Source organism: Urocampus carinirostris, chromosome 12 (genome assembly GCF_059441175.1).
Source record: "Urocampus carinirostris isolate Australia breed hairy pipefish chromosome 12, RoL_Ucar_1.0, whole genome shotgun sequence".
Taxonomy (NCBI): domain Eukaryota; kingdom Metazoa; phylum Chordata; class Actinopteri; order Syngnathiformes; family Syngnathidae; genus Urocampus; species Urocampus carinirostris.
The window spans coordinates 7,355,355-7,374,862 of record NC_142360.1 but is presented as its reverse complement, the minus strand read 5'-3'; the positions used below and the strand labels follow the sequence as shown (position 1 = coordinate 7,374,862).

The following is a 19,508-nucleotide window of genomic DNA, read 5'->3' as shown; positions in this document are numbered from 1 at the left end:
CGTTTTTAGTTAACGAATGTACGATTTTTAGACTTTTTTTTTTTAATGCAATGACTGTTAATTTAAAAATTGAATTATGGCACTTTTGGGCGTCCATACAAAAGACGCACAAATGGATGGGCAATTTAGTCACATGACTGTGACGTAACATTATAGCGGAAATGTTGTCATTAGGCGGGAAGTTAAAAATTCGTGGTATCGCGTCTATTTGAAAACAAGCAGATCGTAAAATGGCGGACAGGCATCTTGTGCGGGATCTGAAACGTTGGGCGACGGAAGAGTTTAATCTACCTAAAGAAAAAATGCCACCTGACAGCTACCTTAAAACGTCAGATTTGCATTATTTTGTATTTATCATTACTTGTTTTCACAGTTGATTGTTCTTTGAAAACTATATTGATCCTTTTAGGCTGTGTGCCGGGAATGGAAAATCCATTTGGGAGTACCTTATTCATCACGTTTTTCAACAAAGGTTTGTCTTTTATATTTTTTGCATTTTAAGCAACTTAAGAATTTCCATATAATTTTGTGGGACCCCGGTCAGTGGACAGTCTATGGGGGTCCGGGGGCGCAGTGGACAGCCTCTGCGCCCCCGCCCCGGGAGGAAATTTTGTATATTTTGAATTTAAATGCATTGATTTGGTGATTTTTTTTTTTTATGAGAACAATGAAGAGGTTAGATCTATGATAAATGTTGGCCTTTGTGAAATGTTGAATCATAGAGAAATTGGCGTAACCAGCTACCCCCAAATTCAATCCAAGCACCCCCCAAAATTACAGCATTTTAAAAACGTTCTTTTCTTTAATAAAGGACAGGATAGGTTTATATATAATGAAAAACCCAATTGAAGCAGAAATGTAAACCACGCAGCATTGGAAATGAAATGGTTAGTCTATTTCCCTAACACCGCTCCTCTTTGGCTCGGCTAGGGTCAGTTTCAGCAGAGTCTGTGGAGGTTCCGGTGTATTATGGTGAGTATGTTATTATAGAAGCACAGGAGTGCCATAATTCAATTTAAAAAACAAACGTTCAATTCTTAAAAATGGCCTTAAAACACATTCTATCGATGAAAACGGCCTTTTAAGAGAAAAAAAACAGCCCTTTACGGAAATATTTTAATGAATGTGTTTTCGTAATTGAATTTGACATATCTATCACTGCGAGGCGGCAGCACGGCGGGGCAGTGGTTAGCGCGTGCGCGGCACAGTTCTGAGGTCTTGGGAAACTACTGCGTGGGTTCAAATCCAGCTCCCGGCCTTACTGTGCGGAGTTTGTATGTTCTCCCCGTGCTTGCGTGGGTTTCCTCCGGGCACTCCGGTTTCCTCCCACATTCCAAAGACATGCATTTCAGGTGAATTGGCCGCTCCAAAATTGTCCCTAGGTGTGACTGAGCGAGTGAGTTGTCTGTCCCTGTGTGCCCTGCGATTGGCTGGCAACCAGTTGAGGGTGTCCCCTGCCCACTGCCCGGAGATGGCTGGGATGGGCTCGTACGTTTACGTTCTGTAGCGTCATACATTTTGTTAGCTTCTTTTGAATTTTTCTTCTGGGACTGGCGTTTTGGCTTGATTCTTAACCACTTCTCAATTTTTCTTGTGTTCTCTGTGCGTCTACTTTGGAAAATTATATGCAAACGCATGATCTTATAAAAGTTGTCGGCCACCCGGGCGGAGACGTTTTGTAAGTTGTATACCCGATTTAAAAGATGCACGCCCCCGGGCGTCCGGGCAAATGTTATTCCAGATACTGACAATGCGCTTGAAAAATGAATTTTTGATCCAGGGGTATCATTTGCTAGTGTGCTGTGGAAATATTCTCAATCTACGATGAGGCTGTCAACCAGTGACAGACAATCTGGATTAGAGTTGAAATGAGCAATATAAAATGGGTCTAACGAAGAAAAGTATTTTTATTAATGTATTATTTTATCTCGTACAAAAAATGGGATACAGCTTACACAATTTCAATTTGAAATTATTAAAAAATATATAAAATATGTGAAACGTGTTTAAGTTGACAGGTATGTTTTTGTGACATTGGAATTCTGGCTATTTTCAGAGAACCAGCAGGCTCTTCAGCTCTGCTCACTTGGTACTGACCCCCCTAGACTGTCCACCCACCGGGGTCTCACAAAAGTACATGGGAAACAATGGCACTGATTCACGTTAAACATAACCAACAGCACATCCAGGAACAGCTTAGAGTCGTGAAAATATTTTCCGCCCTCCTGATTTTGTTTTTCTTTAGTACATTTATCACTGACAAAGCTTTCAGATCATCAAACCGATTTTAATATCACACAGCGACAACCCAAGGAAAGACGCAATGCAGTTTTTAAATTTTGATTCCATTTATTTAAGCACAAAAAAAATCAAATGTCATAAACGTTCTTCAGGAGGAATATGGCAATATTACAACTTGTTTTTATTTTTTCAGACATTTTGAAGAACAACAACTATAGGTTAGATCTTGGGCCCGTGCCGAATTAAGTCAGGCCAGGCTTCTCTATTGCCAATTCTTAATTATTTTTTTCATGGAGGATCAGCACAGGATTTACGCTGTCCGGCGCACTCAAGTAATTATTTAGATGACAAATTTTACTTCTACTTGAGTAATATTATTTTGAAGTACTTGAGTCACCATGTATATTGATTAAAGCAAAACATACTATCCATAGAGACCTTTGGGAGGAGGAGGAGCTGGCTGTTTAGAGTGAGCCAAACCGAAAGAACCGGTTTTCTAAATTTCCTTCCTAGTCAACGAGATGTCCTACCAATGCCCAGTGATGGCGATTTCCTGGGGAAAGTTTTCGTCCTTCCTGTCATATGTGTCTTTTTGAAATCGGGGAATACATTCAGGTAAAAGCGGTGGGGTGGTTACAATTTTGGTCTTTCAAAATGCATTTCAGCAAATATTCTAAGGTAAGAAGTTTCAGGAGGGTAGGTAGTTTCTGCAGAACACCAGTTCTCTAAAAAGAGACTGAATTCCCATCACTACAACAGACTGATTAGCCAAAATGTGCGGTAACTTGCATAGTCACCTATATTGACATCATAACGTAAGGGCGTAATTTATCAGTGCAGGCTATAATTAAATTAAACCACACTTGTGTCTATATTTTTGTAATGTCTGAGTGAGAAAGAATAATACAATAATAGTAATTTAAAAAGAAAAGCTCAGGTTTTCAAAGGTAGGGCACCAGCCTTTTGCGGGGCGGGCCAGGCCCCCTATGGCCAGTAGGGTGGTCCTTATTTTTCGACTTTTAAAATTTCATGCTCTGACCCCTTGAATATGTTCCAATATATACAAAACGTAATTACGCAAAGTTTCATCAAAATCAAAGGATATTTAGAGATCGCTCAAGGCCTCTGAAATTTTGGTATGAAAAATAAGGATTTTTCGCACATTATATCAGACCTAGTGTACAAAGTTACTGGCACAATAAATAATTGTTCAATAATAAAACTGCATAAATACATGTCAACGAAATACTTATCTGACCACACCAGTAAATAATTTTGACTGTCTTTCGGATTTCAAGGAGAACAATTGTCACAAAATGGATTGGGATTATTGTGGCATTCGTTTTGACTGGCTTTCTATTATCGATTAGTATCACAGTGCCTTAGTGGTTTCAGATATTCACCACACTGAGTTCTGATTGTCAAACGTGTCACAAAAATCAAGATGGCTTCATCGAAGAGATCAAAAAAATATCTTCTGCCTCATGAAGAGGATATAACAGGGTGTAAACTACCTTCGATTCAACAAGTTTTGGGTTATTTTTTGTATCGACACATCGAATGCAAAGAGACTATCAGAGTTGCAGCAACAGCCACTGTAGAGAAATTGACATCTTTCTGGCTCAGAGCACGGATTCCTGTACGTCACACACAAGACATGGTGAAAAAAGTTGAGAAACTATTTGCTGAGTGGCAGGGACTGAAAAAGAATTCAACTCGTGAAACAGAGACACAGAGAAAAAAGTAGAATGCGTTCAAAGCCAACTTCAACAACCTGTTTGATGTGGCACATGCTGAAGCCTTGACTCTAATTAAGATGGAAGAAGACCGCGAGTTTCTTTTGGCACAGAGAGAAGATGGACGACGTGGCTCGATGACATCGGTAGACAAGGTCCTTGAGAAAAAAGAAAAAGCCACACAGAAGAGACAATATAAAGAGGAAACCAGAAAGCGTAGATCCGATCAAGAAATTGAGGCGATGAGTCAATCAGTGACATTGGAGGGCAGCAGTGAAACTTCGGATGAGGAGGAGTCTGGCAACTTTTCTCCAGACAGCGATACCAACCAATCTAAAAGAGGCAGAAAGCAAATCATCTCCCCAGAGCTGTCGTCTAGTCTGGATCGAACCGGTATTTCCGATAGGAAAGCAATGCTTCTTGTCAGTGAGACAGCAAAGAGTTTGGGACATGATCTCTCAGAATTCTCTTTAAATCGAAGCTCAATTCGGCGACAGCGGCATGAACACGGAAAAACACAGGCCACAGCTATTAAGCATGCCTTTGATCCAAAAGCTCAACTGGTTGTTCACTGGGATGGTAAACTTCTTCGTGATTTGACTGGCTCCGAGAAGGTAGATCGGCTACCAGTTTTAGTGTCTGGACCTGGAATTTCACAACTCTTGGCTGTACCGAAACTTGGATCTGGCACGGGACAGGAACAGGCTCGTGCTGTGACAGACACCTTAAATCAGTGGGGTATATCTGATCAGGTGAAGGGTATGTGCTTCGACACAACCAGTTCCAACACCGGTCGCCAATCCGGAGCTTGCGTGCTTTTGGAGCAGATGCTTGGCCGTGACCTGATGCACTTGGGATGCCGTCACCATGTCATGGAGCTTATTGCAGGTTGTGCATTTTGGACGTGCATGGGATCGTCTTCTAGTCCAGAAATCCAAATCTTCAAGCGATTTAAAACGCAATGGAGCTTCATCGACTCCAGTGACTTTCAGAATGCAAACAGTGATGAGTACACCAGACAGAACATCGCAGATGTTAGAGACAGCCTCAACGGTTTCATTTCTGAAACCCTTCAAGCGAACCAACCAAGAGACGACTACCGGGAGTTGCTCGAGCTTGTCCTTGTCTATCTCGGAGGCATACCTGAGCGAGAAGTGAAGTTTATGGCACCAGGGGCGATGCATCAGGCGAGATGGATGGCCAAGGTGATATATTCATTCAAGGTGTGGATGTTTCGACACCAGTTCCGACTGACTGCCCGTGAGGAAAAAGGTCTTGGTGACGTGTGTCTTTTCTATGCTAGGATATATGTTAAGGCTTGGTTCCTGTGTCCTGTGGCAGCCAGTGCTCCTCGCCATGATCTCGCTTTTCTAAAGGACCTGGTGAACTATGGGAACATCAACAAAGCCATCTCTCAAGCGACAAGCAAAAAGTTTGCAACTCATCTCTGGTATCTTTCTGAAGTCCTTGTTGGCTTGTCCCTTTTTGATCCCGACGTATCGCATGAAACGAAAACTGACATCTCGAGTGCCATGAAGTCAACCCCAGGAGCGGAAGAACCAGAAGTTAAAGGCCAGGTGTATCTGAAGTGCGTCAATGACAAGAAACTCGCAGATTTTGCAACCACTAATACCATCAAGCTGCTGCAGCTTCTCGAGATCTCCACCAGCTTCTTGGATGCAGAACCGACCACATGGAATGGCCGCATTGATTATAGAGAGGCATGTGACAAGGTGAAAGCATTGTCTGTCATCAATGACCACGCAGAGCGAGGCGTCGCACTGATTCAAAACTTCAATGGTCGTCTCACCCACAATGAAGAACAATTACAGTACCTGTTACTGGTGGTTGCAGAACATCGCAAAAGGTTCCCGAATACTCAAAAACAGACCATCGTGAAACAGAAATGAACACTTTGTGAACATACACAACATTTGATGATAGGCTATGTTACAATGATAAACTTAATGATTCGTTGAGGTAATTGCTGAACTGAGAGCAAACGCATTGTTTTTCCAAAGACAATCGGCCTGTTTTATGTGAACTCTGAACTGGTGATTTGGAAATTATTATTCGACTATTACTCGGTAGACTGTTTGGTGTTGGCTTGGTTCTATTTTCACTTATCATATTGTTTTTGTACTGTATGCACATCAAACTGTAAGATTTGTTTTCACACTGTTTTGCATAATGCACATGATCTGTGTTGGTGAAGTTGCAAATTTAGTTCATTTTATTGACGCCCAAATTTGGATGTTATTTGGAAATGCCGATCACGCACAGTGAATGAAACCTCGAAAGAGTGGTGGCTGTTGAGGTAAAAATAAATACAATATTGTTATATTTACTTGTAACTTTTCTTGTGTTACAATTATAAGCAATGGACTGAAATTGGATGTTCTAAAACGCCGTACACATAGGGTTAAGATTTCCGTTTTTTCTCGAAAATTGCCAAAATGTTACCATTTTGGGAAATTTCAAAGTCGTTGAGCTACCTCTAAATATTATCCAAATTGTTCAAAATTGCACACAGTGTGTTTTTATCGATATAAGAACATATGCGGGGGGTCAGAGCCCAATATTTCCCCCAAAAAAAATTTCGACCCCCATTAAGGACCACCCTAATGGCCAGCTCATAGTGACATAGTAACAGGGCTGCCTGTACTCATGTCTATGTTCTTGCACATGTCGACTGCACTACGTTTACTGCTCACCTTGCACAATGTCAGACCATTTCCTCTTTCTGCACTATGATGTCTATGTTTGCACCAATGCATATGCTGACTATTTTTTGCACTATGATGACTTTGCACCAAATGCAATATTGCACAACCCTTACGATACCAACGGTATCACGACAACACTGTATGTAACATCCCACATGCCGACATTTCTTGTGTAAATACCATGTAAAATATAACTATAGCCTTATCCCCCTTGTTTTATAACCTTATCTTCTCTGTTCCTTTATCTTCTTGGCTCATACCTCACTGTGAATGTGTAAAACTGGAGTGTCATGCCCAATTTCGTTGTCACAATATGTTAACCCATTTTGTAACAATGACAATAGAGGTATATTCTATTCTATAAAAACATTAAAATAACGAAACACGAAATGGTAATCATGATTTATGTAGTACATGAGAAATAAAGTTCAAACCCTTGCATTTACAATTTAACATGACAAAGTTCGTGTTCTAACACTTGAATTTTTGGGTAATAATAATGTCATTGGTGATCGTGTTATGTATTGTGAGATTCAATTCATAGCTTTACTCTTTTGCCTTTTTCTAGAACTGTGAAGCTCAAGCGAGGCAATCTTCAATGGTATCCTTTTGTCTATAAGTAATATTTTTACTATCGCATATATTTTGGATTGCGCTACGAGACAAGTTTTTATATTGCACCACATGCTGCAAAGTATGCCAAAAGGAGATCCAACTCCTCACAATAGGAGTCGGCTCTTTCCAGTTAAATGAACGTAGTTCACGGAGATGGCTACCTTAACTATGAATTTATTTATTTTTTTGGGTCGACCTAAACAGGGCATCATGAAATGCATATTAGTACATGGATTACGTGTCAATTATGGGTCGTGTAAAATATCATGGTAGGTTGTGGTACCACTTCCCCATTGATATTAAGAAGTACTCCCCACAACTGAAAATGTAAGCTACCCTTACTGTCATTTTTACACACCTATATAGGAAAGATTTTTCCCGAAAATGTTTACATACGTATTCTTAAGATCCAGTGACGTAATTACTCAAGATCTAAAAATCATATGTCTCGAGAAATGCGCAGGCAAGATTACAAATCGCGTACATATAAATCTCGTATAAATTTGTGGACTTGAAAAACACGAATGTAAACTGCGGATACCGTATACAGTGGGACTTCGCTACTTCGCGGTTCCACATTCGCGGGTTCAGAACTTTGTGGGTCTAAAAAATAATAATAATAAAATACAATAATAATTTAAAAATATATATATATAATTATTTTTTTTTTAAGCATTTTTGAAGGGGCTACTTAGCGGATTTTCACTTTTGGCGGATGGTTTTGGTCCCCATTAACCGTGATAACTGAGGGATTACTGTATATGTGAATCTGAAACACACGTTGGTAAATATTTTTGAGACAAATCTCTCCCCATAACACCTACACACAGCACGAAATGACTACACAGGCAACACTCTGTGACCTCAAACATAGATAGGATTAACACTAGATTTCTTATTATAATGGCATTGGAGAAATTTGCTTTGAAACCACATGAAAGCACTTGAATTTGGCCATGTAAAGGTCCACAAACCCTGTGTTTCAAGAAGGAAGGAGCAGCGCCAGCCACACCCAACCAAATCCCAACCCCCGTATTTTTCCTTTACCTATCAAACAGGTACAAAATGCTTCAAGACAAAGAGGTAAGCTACAAAAATGTGGAAACAGTTGTTGTCACCTCTTAAGACTGATCCCAACGTTAATATTTGTTTCGTTTTGTTTAGGCTAAGCAACGTGAGACCCAAAGTGAGGCTGCGAAACGCATCGAGCTTAAGAGGAAGATCGAGAAGATCAAAAGTGAGATTGGTCTCCTGGATTCCGAGATCGCAGCAACTAAGGAACAGCTGACTACGCACGGTCTGTTCATGGCAACAAAACCAAAGTGTATTGACAAAAAAAAAATGATGGTTTTCTTTTTTTAATATTCTTCCCCAGAAAAGTCTATCAGTTCTACTTGGAGTCAAGTGCAAGATACTCAGCAGAGGACTTTGCTTCTCCAGGCCTTCCAGCACCGCTGCTCATCAGCGGGCGAAATGCTGTCAAGTGACATTCAAGAACTCAACAGCCGTTGTCGAGATTTGGAGGAAATTACCCTGTAAGGAAGAAAGTGTTGATCATTTTTTTAAATGAAAGATTCATTTTTATGAATACACTTTGCAGGAAAGCAGAAGTTGAGGTGGTGTTTGAAAATCAAGGGTGTGGCGACTGTGACACTGACACACTCCTGCTAAAATGTCCTGTGGAAGCACAAGTTATGGTAGGATCCTCTATCGGGATCATTTGTTTCATTTTAAAGCCCCAGCATGTCTTATAAGGCGACCCCTAGTGGTGTACTTCATTTATTTAAATGAAACACTATTTATGCGAATAATAAGCAAAGACATGTGTACTCCCGTTCACATAATTATTTGTAAAGACTCGCAGGTTTAAAAATGTGTTAGACATTATTATACTCAGCTTTAAGAAGCTTGGATTTGTCCGACATCTTACTACTAAAGAGGCCTGGATGACAATTTTGCAAAGCTAGCTTGTTTGCTTAAGCACTTAATGGCCACTTAGCGCACTTTTTTCCCCACTGTTTCCTTCTCTAGCCATCTATGTCAGCCACTTGGCTGCTGGAAATGGCTCACTGCTATTTGTTGTTAGCTGCTCCTGCTTTGTTCTTCAGTGTCACTCACCTTCCACAGCTCAACCTTGCTGAGTTCGATGGTTCAGGCATCTGGTGATTGTCATCTTTTACTTTTTTTTCAGTTTCCTTCTCTAGCCACTTATATTAGATTCCTGACTGCAGTCTATGTCTATCCACTAGTTGTCACGTTAGCAAACGTGGCTTAGTTATGTGATTCAGGGTCTTGGTCTCTTGACGAATTCTGGTTTGCCCTTTCAATATTCTACTGGTCTTTTTTTGTAGCTTCTCCTGCTAGCTGTCACAGTTAGCCACTTACACCAGCTCTGACCAACTCCAGCTATTTGCTCTTTCCAGCCGCTCCATAGGTGTCATTTGCACTCTCTTTTACTGGATTAAGTCCAGCTTTCCTGCCCCGTCGTTGGCAGAAATTCATCACAAAATGTGGAAGAAGTCATTTAAATTTTGCCAAGTGGTATCCGGCGGGTTACCTCAGATCTTCTTTAAATGGACACGCTTATACTCTATTTTAAACTCAAACATTCTCTAGTGATGAATCATTAAACACTGTAATTTTAAAAAATAGCAGGAAAAAATGCTTTTTACAAGATTATAACTCTAGGAAAATTTATATATGGATTTAAATGGGGCTATGCAATAAATCAAGTTAATATGATTACTTTGACGATTTAATATCAACTAATGACAATGTTTTTTCTCAAATAGCGGCAAGTGAGAGAGCTGTGTAACCACAGGGTCCGTTTTTACCAAGGTTTGCAAGAAATCGAATTGAAAACGGAAGACTGTGCACGGTGGGAGCCTGATCTTATTTATTTAAAACAAATTTTTTTGGTAATTGCTACTATATCCCTCCATTGTTACAGTATGACTGGCGCACAAAGGACTGCTGTGTATCATTACTGGCTAAGTGCTGTGGAAGTTAGTATTTCCAAACTTTGCTATATAAGCATTCACATGTACATTTGTTTAAAATTTAACAAAATGAATTCCTGCTTATTGTTTAGAACATGGTGGATGTTTACCCTCCAAACCACATCCTGTCTGCATTACAACATTTGGCTTACAAGGAGCAAAAGGAATTGGAGGCAAAAGTGTCATCTCTTGATTTGACTGAGGTTGTCTGTGCTCTTGAGTATGCAAAACAATAATTTTTTTTCTAGACAATTTGAAATAATGTGAAAGAATTTTAATCTTTATGTCTTTGTCTATTTTTCTTTTTCGATTCCATTATGAAAGCAATCAACTTGTAGACCTAACGGTAAAGAAGAGTGACTGCTTGGCTTCTGTTAAGGCACTTTTACAGGTTGGTCCTAATTTAAAAACCCTTTATTCTTTGATAGAATGAAAAATTTGTAGTTAATATGATAGCGTGTTTCATGATCAAATTGTAATTTATTTATGAACAATTGATGAAATATAGGCTTTGTGTCCTACTTATAACCTATAAAATCCTGCTTCTTGAGACCGATAACCTTTTTGGTAACGGCATTTTATCTTCAACAAAAAACAAACAAAATCCGATTATTTTTAGGCGTGTCTTCTATTTCGTTTCAAATGACATTACAGACGCTGCCCTACGTATGAACTTCCGGACCGTTCGTAAGTGGAATTTGTTTGTAAGTTGCTTCAGTGCTATATTTTATATGTTTATGGTTTGTATGAGTATGTTTAAGGCATGTATAAGTAACCTGTATTGTCTTGTACTAAAAGAATAAACGTTTCATAAAATATTGTGCTCCATAAAGTTAATTGTAACTTACTTTTGGAAGGTAATCTTCAAGAGGTCCTCCTCCGTGTTAGAGAGTGGCCGAAAAAAAGCGATCAAACCATTTTCTCAAACACATCAAGCTTTCTTTTTCCACTTTCGTTGCAAAAGAACCGGCTCGCCTCTTCTTAACACTTTACACTAACCGTATTGAATAGATGCACGAGATATTAAACAATGAAAATGTCAAAGTTCTTAGCGCGCTTGAGATACAGTATAGCATGTTTACACGCGAACTCAGAAGAAAAAGACAGATTTCTTTTTCGGAGTGGATGCTGGCTGAGCTCTCACAGCGCCACACGCCGGTAGTGGCGAAAAGAAGCACTACAGTAATGTCCTGTACTCAAAAAAGGTGCACTCAATACAAAATCTAACTTACAGCACTGTCCGGAATTTTTTTTAATATCCCGAAAAAAATGTATCTACAATTTATCGTTAGTTGAATGATCGTAAGTAGGGGAGTCTCTGTATACAGCTTCGGTAAACTTTTATCCAGAAAGTGATGGAGAGACAAGAGATCGAATTTATCAAACTGCCGATACTTACTTTGTTCGTCAATAACGAATGTAATGGGCCTCTGGTGCCTCATGCAAATTATCAAAAGGTAAAGTAGTGACATGACCAAATTGTGAAACAATATCTATAGAAAATCAAAATATGATCTGATGACAAACATAAATGTTTAGATTCTCTCTAACGAATGGTGTCAGTTGCTTGAATATCATTGCATGGCCTATTTTTCCTTTCCGGCCGATAGGTTTGACATCATAGGTGGCATTTAAAATTATTGTGAAGTCCTAATAACCATGATTTTATATATATATAAATGTGTGTGTTTAGTTTATTATAATAAGCATTACAAATTAAGTGTTCTCTCTATGATTGCAGGCTTCATGGCAAGAAATAGAAGAGAGCTTACTGGAACTATCCCAAACTCGCTTCAAAGTCCAGCAACTCAACAACCAGTTTATGGACTGCAGGAAACAGGCTGAACAGAAGCTACTTTGCTTTGTCGATGACAAACAAAAAGACTCATTGGCTCTGTAAGTCGACAGATATCTTACCTCCACAATTGGATATTTTTTATTCCAACTGATTTATTATGAATTTTTCTGGGCAGATCAGTTTTGGAGCTGGAGCTTCAGTGCGTGATGAAGGCTGCAGCCAGGGATCATATTCAAGAATGGTGCGTCAACCTCAACCAGTATGTCCGCAGCCAAGGGGAGGTGATAGGCCACCTGCGCAGCCAGCGGCAGGAAATTGTAGACTCCAGGCATATCGTGGTGAGACTCCGTGCTGGACAACAGCTCAGTTTACCTGCAGGCAATAATCCTAACGGAAACGCAATATTGGAGTTCCGGAGCAATTCCATGAAATCGTTTACATGCATTAAGACAAACGCATAGTCCCATATATATTGAGTATGTTTCTTTACAATAAGTCCCACAGTACAATAGAGCATAAAAATATACCGTATGAGGGAATGTAGACGTGCACAAAACAATGGGATTACTTGAATGCAAATATATGCACGAATAATTGAAAATAAAAAGACCTAACCGTTGCAGTCGAAATACTCGCAGTTGGAGTCTGGTTAATTGGGCGTGTTTCGATATCTTTACATCATCTGAATGCTGGCAATATTTGGATTTCAATTGTATCAGCTCCTGAATGTTCACCAAATGTTGAAATCTGCCCTTGTTGATACCTCTCCATTTGTGTCCTTGCTTAGCTCCTCAAACAGGAACATATTAAAAGTCTGATTAAGTTGAATTCAGCAGCGAAGACTGAATTGATCCAAATGCACAAGGAGGTTTGTCTACCCCTTGATGTCAAACTTCTAGTAATTTAAAAATAAGGACAAAAGTGTATTTTAATCGATCACATTGCCTTTTTAGCTACAAGATTTTCTGGAGGGCAAGGTGGTGCCACAGTGCCAAGAGGTCACCATTGCTGCCAGCAATATTAGGAACAACATCTCAAAGGAGGTCAAGCAGATGGGCACCGTTTCACTGCAAGCTCTGGATCGTAGGATTGTTGATGGGTAAAAACAGGAATATATTATTTTTTGTATTTATTTCATGAAAGTCATGGAACAAAAGTGATGGCATTCTTCTCATTGTGCAATATTTCAAATACCATTTTTATTAGTGTTTAACGCACGCCCCAAATTTGTATTCAATAATATGTGTGGCCCTGATAAAGGATTTATTAACAATGTATTCCAAAAAAATACAATATTTATTTAATGTCCTTCAAATTCTGATTTATCATCACATACACCATAGAGTTGCTTCCTTTTTCTTGCTTTTTTTTGTTTGTTTTATTTATATCTCTCCGGACGTTTTTCCATTTTCTCCATTCTCTAACACCGGTGTCTTCTAGCTGCTCGATTTTTGTGAATTGCACTTTGAGTTTTAAGGAGGAGTTGTATGCAGAGTTTCTTCTCTGCAACCCAAGTTGCCATCTAAACGGGTACTGGTGAGGAAGAAGAGGGCGGCAGTCCGAAGTCAGAAGTTTGAATGTTTGTTTGACTATTTGTACACAACACGTTAGGGGTGCACGATTAAGCGAAATCGAACAGACATCGCGATGTGACGTAGTGCGGTTGTGAAACTGCAAAGCACTGCGGTTTTGTAGTGAGTGATGGAGTTTTGGCCAACCACAATTGTTACTGTTCAAGTTTTAAAAGCGCTGACCAGTCAGAGGCAAGTTTTAATAATCGCCATTCAAAGTTTTGCAAGCACCACACTTTGCCACACCCAGAACAGAAGAAAACACCTGTTGCAGAATTTACTTTTGCTTAGTCTCTAGGTCCAGAGGAAACACAAGTCATTTGTACCAGCACCTTAAAAAAATCACATATTAAAATACACGGCATGTCAAAAAGGATTACAAGTAAAAGACGAAGAAGGTGCATCTACAAGTGGACTGAGAGGTAATCAAACCTCCATCAAAGCAACATTTAATACTTTAATACCTTTTTTTGCAATGATGAACATACTGCAGTAGCACATGGTAAATTGTATATTACACTAATTGCAGACATGTCATGTTTACAGCCTTAAAGGTATGTGGATTATTTTTAGTGTGCAATGTTTACATTTTTATAGTGTGCACAATTGATTTTTGTTTACTTTGTTTGGTGTGGGTTATTTTAAGTATGTACATTTTATCGTTTATACTCTGCAAATGTTCTTGATTCTTTTCAAGAGTTTCATTTTTTCAAATGTTATTTATGTTAGAGGTTGACTTTGTTTGGTTATGAAGACATGTCAAAATAAATAATTGGAATGTTATTTTGTGACAAATTCACTGGGGGGCCAAGGGGGCGCCAGCCTGCAAAAGTTTGGAAACCATTGTTCTAGTAAAATGATCTTTTTAGTGGTTAACTGAGTCCATTTAAATTTACTTTCTAAAATTAACCTTGTGATAAAATAAGTTATTTTTGGAATGCATATAAAAAATTGGTGCATTTTGGGCTAATCGGTAACAAAAGTAGCGCCCTGCTTCAAAAAGTTTGAAGACCTCTGCTCTATGTATTGGTAAAGGGGCAAAACGGCAATGCTTAACTCGTGTTTCAGTATGGGCGAGGCGAGAAAATAAATAAAGAGGCATCTCGCCTCTGCTCGAGCCAGTGAGAAGTACTATAATTTTTTATACAATGTCTAAGCAAGTGATTGGGATATTTTTACTAATTCTTACTACTTGGTCGAAAGATGTGATTGCATTTAATGTTTTGCGATTGCAGTCAGCGATATTTTTGACTGATCAATCATTTCGCAAATATGGTAATATACTACCGTAAGACCTTGTTTATAATGCACACCCAAACTTTTGAGTTCATTGGGTCTAAGAAAAATGTGCATTAACACAAAAAATATGGCACCTCTTTTAAATGCTTTTGGCAGTTTACATAGTTCTTAGAAACTATTATAGTCAAATTGCATTGACCCCTTTTGGAATTTAACCAATCACAGTTGTCTTTAGACATAAGTCAACTTTTGATTTGTTGACGAAATTATGAGCTGACACTTATTCAACTGGAATGTTTATCGCTACAGAATGCAAAGAATTCCCGCATCGTGGCTGTCCATCCATCATTTGCGAGCATCAACCTTCTGTAGTCTGTGTGAGAATCTGGCGTTCCCTCTCTACAGGGTGAGCTCATAACGCAACGTGTCAAAATTGTGAGTGACTTGTTGTTCAAAAGTAGCCTAGTGTTGCGTCCTGTGATGATTCAATGGTCGACAATGTGGCTCAAAAGAGAAATTTTAAGTGTCTTGGGCTCCCCAATAGTTTGTTGTGATCTCTGAATGTCGTATTTTTGAACTTGACTTGAGCATGAACATCTAAAGAGTACCATTGAGTACAGTAACCACCAGGACGTGACAACTGTTCTGAGGTGGGGGTTGTAAAGTGAAATTGGTGAATGGTTGGGGATCCAAACCTATGGTAGTTATCGAATGTGTTCTGAACCCACAAACATTAAAATCGTATAGACATATTAAACATGTCCATCCATTATCTGCACCACTTATCCTCAGTAGGGTGGCGGGTATGCTGGAGCCAATCTCACCTGTCTTAGGGCAGTGGGCAGGAGACACTCTGAACCGGTTGCCAGCCAATCACAGGGCACACAGAGACTGACAACTCACCCGCTCATTCATAACTAGGGGCAATTTGGACCAGCAATTAACCTGACATGCATCGTTATGGAAAGTGGGAGGAAACCGGAGTACCCAGAGGAAAACCATGCAAGCACGGGGAGAACATGCAAACTCCACACAGGAAGGTTCGATCTCATTACCTCAGAACTGTGCCGCACATGCGCTAACCACTGCGCTGCCGTTCTGCATATTAAACGTGTGTATGATTAAATAAAATATGAATAAATGTACATGTAAAGGAAAAGTGATATTATCTTTAGTGTGACATGACTAGACCTGGTACAGTGGAAGAGGCGGTGTTTGAAAATTCAGGCTTTTTAGATACTTCCACTTGCGACCATTGCCATCTTTTTAGAAGTTTTCCTTCATTAATTGCCTCGTTATTCTTATGAATAGTCCCGATTGTTGTTTGATTACAGCCAAAGTGAGTGCAACGATGCCTGTGCCTTCTTCGCATTTTTTCAACCTTCATATACATGGTTATCTTCTTTCTTCCCACTTTAGCATCACTGCAAGTATTGATACATGTAGCTAATGAGTGCAATACAATAAATACAGTATTGTATCACATCAACCTGCAAAGTCTTTATGGAGTACATGGAATATTCTGAACTGAAAAATAAAGCGGCATTGCGGGGTTTTGGTCTGACGATATCATATCAGCATCTTTATGACACTGTTTCACAAACCAATAGCAGACCAGCATTTTATATAACATTGACCAACAGCAGACAGGCTTCTTAGAGAAGTATGACCCACGTGACTCGCAAAACAATTTGTTGTTGGCGTCATATGGTGGCGAAAATTCCGTACAGAAAGTCCAAAAACATCGTTTCCACGTGGTAACGTGAAAATATCGTAAGCTCCGGGTGCCGTAACCTGGGCTGCCACAGTCTTTGTGATCCGACCTTTTTTATTTCATTTTGTTGATTTCAATAAAGGCTCCTGAAGAGTTGTGTGCTCAGGCATGCTACGACCAGCTGGAATGGCTCTTTCTGAGTCGCTTACTGCAACTTCACTCTGCCACTCTGCGGAAAGCTAAAGAAGAAACGGCAAAGCTACTTGTCTCCGATCACAAAGGTAATGAAACTAAAGCACCAATGCGTACAGTTGTATTAAAAAAACATAAATCTGTTTTCCTTTTAAAGCCTTGCTGTCCAAGGTCAAAGAGGAGGACAAGTTGCAGAAGTCTTTGGTGCTAAGGGTCAGAGTTCTGACCCAGAAATGTGCAGAAAGTCTTTCTTATGCGGGGAAGGTTCAGGCAGCAATCTCTGACTGGTGAGATGCATTGCTTTATTTACATTTTGCACCGTAGAGTGAAACTGTTTTCGGGGATGAAACATGTGCTTGAAATCCTTGAAAAGTCTTTCATTTTATTTTGTTTTTCAAGGATTGTAAAGTGCTTAAATTTGGGGTGAAGTGCTTGTAAATGCTTGAAATTGCTGCCCTGTTTCTTAACAAGTCTGCTTAAAAATCAAGCCGACACTGCTCTCAGGTTGCTTCGCTTTTTCCATTGCAATTGTTCTCCCCTCGTAATTAACGGCAGCTAGCATTATATTATTATATTTGAGGTCAGGTGCAGGGGCTTCCCAGCTCAGTCTGTATGGGACACATTAACAGCTCTGGGAATAAATGGAAGGGAGAGGAAGGCAGCTGCCCATAGGGTGGGGGAAGCCGCGGAGAGAGCCTCTTGCTGGCTCCGGAGTAGGAGAGAGGAGTTTAGCTGGGGACCAGGAGAAGATGGGCAGTGACTGGCCATCACTGCTGGCCCGCCAACTCGAGGGCGTTGTGGTTTAGGGTCGAAACGCCCATTGACAGTTGGACACCACTTGATGACATCTTCTCCTGGTTGAAGGCTACAGTCACTGTTTGAATGACTGCAAAGTAAGCACTGATTAGAAGTGTATGTAATAGCATTGTCCCCTACGGGTCGCGCCCAACAGGACAGGTTTATGCTACACCTAAACGGGGCAGAATAAAATGTGTATTATTGCAAGGATTACGTATCAATTATGGCGATGAAAAAAAAAATCAAGGTAGCGTTTCCAGGTGGTAAAGTGTAATTGGAAGAACTCGCTGCAACTGATAATATAAGCTACATATTACATTCATTTTTACTCAACACAAAATATTTACACACGTATTGAGATCCACAAATATATATTTGTGATTTATTCAAGATCTTAAAATCACATGACTTGATAAATGTACATGCAAGATTGAAAATTACATTATCCACACAAGATTTTTTTTTTGATGGTACTGAAGACATTAAAAAATATCCTTAAAAAGTGCTTGAACTTGGTGTACGAAGCCTGCGCTTTGTCATCCAGTGTGTGCTGCATTACTTGAATTCCTTTTTTGTGTGTTTCCTTCTGGTAGGTGGCATCAGCCTGCGCAGCATGTCCTACCTGATCTCCAAAAGGGAGGGTTGACTTATAAGCAGTGGCTGGAAAGATGGAAACGAGCTGCCAAAACCTAGATGAAAGTAAATGCATTCTATAGTGAGGAAATCTGTGATGTCGTCTCAAATTAAATGCACTCAAGATCATTTCTTTTGAGGGGTTTGTCCCCGCTTTGTCTGTATTTAATGTGCTAATAAAAACATGTCTTGAAACAAATTCATCCATACTACGAGTGAACGATGATGGTTTTTTTTTTCTTACTGTTGACAGATTATGTCCTGCTTTTCCAGATCAATACCTATAACTGATAAAACATACCTTGTCTTTATGTATAAAAGTAATGTCCGACATACAACCGGCAGAAAATACAAAACAATGGACCTATCTGCTGCCGAGACGATATTTACCTGTGAAGTGTAGTGGTAAATTGCTGTGTCGGCTGGCTGATGAAATGGACCGATGCGTTGCCGTGCTGCTACTTTGCTGTTGCGGATATAGATTTTTTAATTTTTTTATGATGGTGGTTGTGGGTACAGTTCTGAGGGGACCTGTATATATTTATAAAGATATATTTTAAAGTTATTTCTCTAGTAATATAAGAAAAACATTTTAAAGCAGATGATTGTTTAGAAATTGTATAAGTATTACTAAGATTCAGCCAAATAGCTAATGTCAGTGGCTAGAGAAGGAAACTATGGAAAAAGACTTGGAAGCTTCCTGAATCACAGCTCCTTGACTTGAGCTTGCATGAGTTAGCAGTGGAAAGCGAGGGACACAAAAACATTGATGGAGCAGCTAATGATTTGGGCCTGTGGTGGGATATAACCTGCAGGCAAGTAGCTAATGAGAGTTGCTAGACAAGGAAAGAATGGAAAAAATAGCAAACTGTGTGCGGTAAGAGGCCTTAAGCTAGCTTGGTAAATTGGTCATTTGGGTCTCCGTAGTGGTAAGATGGCAGCCAAACATGTAATCTTCTAAGTTGTGTCGTTTGATTCCAATATTCTAAACCTACGAGATATTTTGCGTTAGTATATATGTTTTTTTCTTAACAATTGAATACTTTTTACACAACTAGGGGTCGCTATAAAAAACACTGTGGCTTTAAATGTAATCGTGATTGTAAATATGCGGGAGAAGTAACACAGCTCCTTTGTAGCAGCAGGGGGTGGAGCTTTCTCATTCTTGTCCATTATGCTCCTCCCACCTTGACGCATGCGCCCTGAAATCCCACCCTCCTTTTTCTTCTCTCTCACTTGACTCCGA

The 19,508-nt window shown here is 39.6% G+C and overlaps 2 protein-coding genes across 2 annotated transcripts; both read left to right on the top strand.

Annotated features, from left to right (window-relative positions):
* The first annotated feature begins 171 nt into the window (after window positions 1-171).
* On the top strand, window positions 172-18,469 carry haus5 (HAUS augmin-like complex, subunit 5). Its single transcript, XM_088350236.1, has 19 exons — window positions 172-328; window positions 410-472; window positions 7,272-7,304; window positions 8,377-8,401; window positions 8,483-8,615; window positions 8,694-8,853; window positions 8,919-9,015; window positions 10,111-10,196; window positions 10,269-10,323; window positions 10,410-10,537; window positions 10,642-10,708; window positions 12,059-12,213; window positions 12,291-12,453; window positions 12,903-12,983; window positions 13,069-13,214; window positions 15,235-15,331; window positions 16,782-16,920; window positions 16,989-17,118; window positions 18,223-18,469. Exons 1-19 carry the CDS (start codon window positions 231-233, stop codon window positions 18,320-18,322), a joined length of 1,956 nt encoding a protein of 651 aa, XP_088206362.1. The 5' UTR covers window positions 172-230; the 3' UTR covers window positions 18,323-18,469.
* LOC148354789 (uncharacterized) lies at window positions 4,058-6,256 on the top strand. The gene has a single exon (XM_088350146.1). The coding sequence runs from the start codon at window positions 4,058-4,060 to the stop codon at window positions 5,885-5,887; it is 1,830 nt and encodes a 609-aa protein (XP_088206272.1). The 3' UTR covers window positions 5,888-6,256.
* Window positions 18,470-19,508: the final 1,039 nt, after the last annotated feature.

Excerpts from the sequence above, each read along its gene's own strand:
- LOC148354789 (XM_088350146.1), top strand. The coding sequence starts at position 4,058 with ATGGAAGAAGACCGCGAGTTTCTTTTGGCACAGAGAGAAGATGGACGA.
- haus5 (XM_088350236.1), top strand. The coding sequence starts at position 231 with ATGGCGGACAGGCATCTTGTGCGGGATCTGAAACGTTGGGCGACGGAA. Across the intron at positions 12,984-13,068 it reads TGATCCAAATGCACAAGGAG|CTACAAGATTTTCTGGAGGG; the intron begins GTTTGTCTACCC and ends TTGCCTTTTTAG. Across the intron at positions 17,119-18,222 it reads CAGGCAGCAATCTCTGACTG|GTGGCATCAGCCTGCGCAGC; the intron begins GTGAGATGCATT and ends TCCTTCTGGTAG.